The sequence below is a fragment of the Plasmodium knowlesi genome (genome assembly GCF_000006355.2).
Source record: "Plasmodium knowlesi strain H genome assembly, contig: PKNH_00_5, whole genome shotgun sequence".
Taxonomy (NCBI): Eukaryota; Apicomplexa; class Aconoidasida; order Haemosporida; family Plasmodiidae; genus Plasmodium; species Plasmodium knowlesi.
In genome coordinates, this window is record NW_024070041.1 from 2,378 (window position 1) to 7,663 (window position 5,286).

The following is a 5,286-nucleotide window of genomic DNA, read 5'->3' on the forward strand; positions in this document are numbered from 1 at the left end:
AAATAAATAAACAAATAAATAAACAAATAAATAAACAAATAAATAAACAAATAAATAAACAAATAAACAAATAAATAAAATAAGGAGGCCAATTCTGTGTCCACCCTCCCCCTCCAACTACTCATCTTGCAGATAAGCAGTGAAATATTTCTTGTACCATTTACAAGGAGACACTCTGGAGAGGAGGAGGCATATTTCTCACTTCTCACTAACTCCAGATCGGTAGCCCAATGGAGGACAGTGACGATGAAGATAACGTCCAGGTAGTCCTTCTTTTCCTCCCGGTGCACGCGCACGCATATACTCTCATATATATTCACATGGTCGTCACTTACTCCCTCCCACACACACACCTGTAGGTGATCGTTTTTGGAAATTCAACGGAAGCTAATTTTGACGACTTCTACAAAGAACAGGACCCAACAAAGGAAGAACACGGAGGTAAGGGCAGAACCTGTGGGAGTTTCTACTTATGAAGAAGGGACCCTTATAAATTATCAAATGCGCCTCCCCCATTTCTGTCACTTTTTTTTTTTTTTTTTTTTTTTTTTTTTTTTCTCACTTTGGTCTCTAATTTCATCGTAATTTTATTCCCTTTTCTGTGTCTCCCTTTTCTTTTGTAGGGGATGGCAGGGGGGATCCCGAGGGAGGCGAATTCGCCAGGGGTGAAGCCGAAGTAAGATACATAAAGCGAAGGGGGGAAGAGAGCTATGACTCCTCCATTCCGTGCATTCCCGTGTAGCGATGTCACATGGAGCGATGTCCCATGGAGCGATGTCCCATGGAACGAAGCAAAGACCATCTGCAGTCACTCTTATCCTCTCCAGTAATGACCACTTCGAATATCTTTTCCCACGCCCCATCCACCTCTGCAGGAAATACCGCGTGACGTAGACCTCGACACTCAAGTAGAGAGAGCCACTCGGGAAAACAAAGTCTTCCTCAAGTACGACTACACACGGGAGAAGCCATGGGCACACCATGCAGACAAGAGCATGTGGTTTAATTATAACTTCGATGAACACTCCTTCAAGGAATGGGTCCAGAAACACATCGACAAGCGGATAGAGAAGCAACACAACTATCAAGTTGAAAATGCCGACAATATATTTGAGGACAAGCTCAGGGCAGTTTCTAGGACCCCTCGAAATTTTGAAGATACATATCGAAGGGGGTATGGTGATCATCACGAACAGAACTACGATGACGACCCCATGCGGCGTAATCCAAAGGGAGTGAGGAATAACACAGCGATGAAATCCAGTAACACTAGGAAAGGGGCTTTAAGTAATAACTACAATCCACAGAGAAGTAATAACACTCCATTTCAACCCCAAGAGGAGAACACAGTCCATTTTCAACCTCTTAGTGAAGAAGACAACTACATGGATGGTCGAAGCAGGAAGATGCCCCTTGAAAAAGCATCGAATAGAACAGTGGAGGGAGGGCACCCTGTTCAAGGGGAGGACCTCACGCAGTTTCAGGATTTAGTTAATTTCTTTAAGCTGAACCCTGGGGTATAAAAAGCAATTCTGGGAGGGGGAACAACACGAGGAGGAAAAAATAAAATAAAATAAAATAAAATAAAAGGAAAGGAAACGGATGAATTGGCATGTACTGATAATATATGGGAGGAGACCTAACCGTGGGAAGTTTGTAAGTCCCCGTGTTGTCGCTAAACTTCGCAGGACAGGCCCTCATACCCGCTTATAACCTGATCCATCGCTATCAGCGAGTTATGCACGTGGTCATGGGATACGCCATAGCTGTTATACTGGTACATGTAAGCATTTGTTCCGTAGAGCATCTTGGCATTCTGCAAAATCCTCTTCAACGTAGGTACCGGGGTTAAGCAGTTCGATACCATCGCCAGGCTGTTATAGGTAAAGTCCCTGCTCTCATCAATGTAAATTTCCATCGGGCAGAGGGACTTGTGGTTGTACAGAACGTGATGCTTAAACAAATCGAAGTTGATATTTTCTTGGAGCTCTCCACGAAGAATCATCTTGGAACCAAACACTACATTATTGTGCCGGAAGTGGGTACTAGCTAATGGCCCTTCTGCGGTCCCGCTCCCCTGGTGTCCTCCTCTCCCTGTTCCTTCATTCCTTTCCTACTCCTTCCCCTTCCCTTCTCCTTCCCCTAAACCTTCCTTTTCCTTCTTATTCCTTTCCTTTTCCTTCCACTTCCTTCCCTTCCTCCTTCTATTCCTTTCCTTTCCTTCCTTCCCTTTCCTTCCTTCCTTACTTCCTTCCTTACTTCTCCTTCCCTTCTCCTTCCCTTCTCCTTCCCTTCTCCTTCCCTTCTCCTTCCCTTTCCTTCTTAATCCTTTTCCTTCCTTCCTTCTTTCCTTCCTTTTCCTTCCTTTTCCTTCATTCTCCTTCCTTCATTCCTTTCTTCCCTTCTCTTTCCTTCCTTCCTTCTTTCCTTTTCCTTTCCTCCATTCCCTTTCCTTCTCCTTCTCCTTCTCCTTCTCCTTCTCCTTCTCCTTCTCCTTCTCCTTCTCCTTCCCTTCTCCTTTCCTTTCCTTCTCCTTCATATTCCTTCATTCCCCTTCCTTTCCTTCTCCTTCATATTCCTTCATTCCCCTTCCTTTCCTTCTTCTTCCATCATCCCTTTCCTTTCCCTTAAGTCCCTTCCTTCATATTCCTTCTTATTCCTTCCTTCATTACTTCCCTCTTCTTTCCATTCTATTCCTTTTCCTTCCACTTCCTTTTCCTTCCACTTCCTTTTCCTTCCACTTCCCTTTCCTTCTCCTTGTCCTTCCCCCTCCTTCATTCCTTCCCCCTCCTTCATTCCTTCCCCCTCCTTCATTCCTTCCCCCTCCTTCATTCCTTCCCCCTCCTTCATTCCTTCCCTTTCTCTTTCCTTCCCCCTTCCTTTTTCTTCATCCCCCTTCCTTCTTTCCCCCTTTCCTTTCCCCTAAGACCTTATTTCCTTCCCCCTTTCCTTTCCCCTAAGACCTTATTTCCTTCCCCCTTTCCTTTCCCCTAAGACCTTATTTCCTTCCCCCTTTCCTTTCCCCTAAGACCTTATTTCCTTCCCCCTTTCCTTTCCCCTAAGACCTTATTTCCTTCCCCCTTTCCTTTCCCCTAAGACCTTATTTCCTTCCCCCTTTCCTTTCCCCTAAGACCTTATTTCCTTCCCCCTTTCCTTTCCCCTAAGACCTTATTTCCTTCCCCCTTTCCTTTCCCCTAAGACCTTATTTCCTTCCCCCTTTCCTTTCCCCTAAGACCTTATTTCCTTCCCCCTTTCCTTTCCCCTAAGACCTTATTTCCTTCCCCCTTTCCTTTCCCCTAAGACCTTATTTCCTTCCCCCTTTCCTTTCCCCTAAGACCTTATTTCCTTCCCCCTTTCCTTTCCCCTAAGACCTTATTTCCTTCCCCTTCTTTCATTCCCTTACCCCTAAACCTACTATCCTTCCGTTTCCTTGTTATTTCCTTCCCCTCCCCCTCCCTGTTCCTTTTCCCTTTCCCTGCTATTCATTTCTCTATTATTTTTTTACTATTTCTCTTTATTACTTTTCCTTATTGCTCCTTCTTATTGCTTTAAGTCTTACCTTCCTTTTCCTGGGATAACTTCTCTAGGTTCTTCGTTAGTGTCTTCGTTAATTCAGCGGTGTTAATACTGGCACCAATGCCACCTGTACCACTATTACTGGCGCTCTCTATTGCTTTGGAAAGTGCTTTCTGTAATGTTTCAGTCGAAATGTTGTACTCCTCCTTTGTTAATATATCACCAAGGTCGACTGTTTGACCAGATGTGGTGCCAGGGCCTACTTTAACAAAAGATGCTAAACTTCCTCTATTCTGTTGTCTCTGTTCCCGTAATGCCTGTTCATCCTTCGAATGTGTACAAACGTGTGGCCACTGCGTCCATGGTTGCTTTATTCGCCATGCTGCGCGCGCTCCCTTCGCCCTTTCTTCCTTTCTCCATTTTTCTATTTTATCTTCCAGTACGGCTTTACCGACCATTAAAGCCGTGGGGTCAATGTTCTTACATTCATCCAACTTTGCTCCTCCTCTTTCGTGGGTCCCCAATTTCGTTTCCACATTCTGCGATACGTAGTTAATAACTTCCCTCAGGTAACAGTGGTCACCATAGATTTCGGAAAGGGCGACAGCGGCAACAACACAACGTGGATACCACTCTTCCGATTTAATGCCGGCTTCAACTTCGGTGCCCCTACCTGTCCCATCTATCTTCTTTACCCCAGCAGTGAAATATCTTATTTCGACTATTCCTTTACACATATTCTTCACATATTCATTCCTCTGTTTGCTCTCCTTCCTTCCTTCCCCGACGTCTTCGAAAGATTTCGCCAAAGCGTCCCCACAGAGCCCCAGTATTTCCATGGACTCCGCCTTCGTCAACCTACTACTCAATTTTCCCCATGCTTCTTCCAAATGTGCCCCCAACTTTGCCTGCAAAGGAAGATTGGATAATGGAGAAAAAAAATATATATTTATTCTGGAACACATAATTACATACATATATATACATATATATATACATACATATACGTATATACATGTATATGTATGTATTCACTTACTCTAATTTCCCTAGCCTTCTCCTCTGCACTTCCCGCCGATGCCATACTAGCATGCTGCTCCAACCATTTCTGCAGCAGTCCATCCCCCGCTCCTGACGCCATGATTTGTGTGTCTTCTTCACCAGAAAAAGAGAAATTAATATATATATATTATATATATAGAATTAAAAGAAGGAAAAAAGGAAAAAAAAAAAAAAAAAGTAAAAAGAAGGAAAAATATTCTTCCTTTTTCTTCTTTTTTTTCCTTCTTTCTTTCCTTCTTTTCTTTTCTATTCTTTCCTTTCTTTTCTTTCTTTATTCTTCCTCTTTTACTCTTCCTTCTTTCCTTTTCTATTCCTTCATTTCTTCCTTAAAACCTTCTTTTTCTTCCTTCTTTTCTTCTTTTCCTTCTTTAAAACTTCCTTTTCCTTCTTTCTTCTTCCCCTTAAACCTTCCTTATTTTTCTTCCCTCTAAAACTTCCTTCTTCTTCTTCTTTTCCTTCCTGAAACCTTCCTTCTTCTTCTTTTTCTCCCTCAAAACTTCCTTTTTTTTGTCCTTCTAAACGTTCCTTATTTTTTCTTCCCTCTTCTTTCTTTTCTTTAACCTACTTTATTATTCCTTCTTTTCTTCTTTTCTTCCTTAAAGGCTCTTTTTTTTCTTTTATTCTTCCTTCCTTCTTTTCTTTTTTTCTTTCTTCTTTTCTTTCTTCTTTTCTTCCCTCTTCCTCCTTCTTTTTTTCTTCTCTTCCTCT

General features: G+C 42.7%; 3 protein-coding genes across 3 annotated transcripts; 1 reads left to right on the forward strand and 2 right to left on the reverse strand.

Annotated features, from left to right (window-relative positions):
* Window positions 1–230: 230 nt before the first annotated feature.
* Window positions 231–1,523, forward strand: PKNH_0000800 (conserved Plasmodium protein, unknown function; the record flags this gene model as incomplete). Its single annotated transcript, XM_039113436.1, has 4 exons — window positions 231–263; window positions 360–441; window positions 624–676; window positions 876–1,523. The coding sequence occupies 4 exons, from the start codon at window positions 231–233 to the stop codon at window positions 1,521–1,523; spliced, it is 816 nt and encodes a 271-aa protein (XP_038970102.1).
* A 152-nt stretch (window positions 1,524–1,675) lies between these two features.
* PKNH_0000900 (delta tubulin, putative) lies at window positions 1,676–2,005 on the reverse strand (the record flags this gene model as incomplete). The annotated part of the gene is made up of 1 exon (XM_039113437.1): window positions 1,676–2,005. The coding sequence occupies one exon, from the start codon at window positions 2,003–2,005 to the stop codon at window positions 1,676–1,678; it is 330 nt and encodes a 109-aa protein (XP_038970103.1).
* Window positions 2,006–3,649: 1,644 nt separating this feature from the next.
* PKNH_0001000 (SICAvar, type I (fragment)) lies at window positions 3,650–4,657 on the reverse strand (the record flags this gene model as incomplete). Its single annotated transcript, XM_002258105.2, has 2 exons — window positions 3,650–4,424; window positions 4,556–4,657. Coding segments are annotated over 2 exons (877 nt in total), but the record flags the coding sequence as incomplete, so codon positions are not given.
* Between the last annotated feature and the right edge of the window lie 629 nt (window positions 4,658–5,286).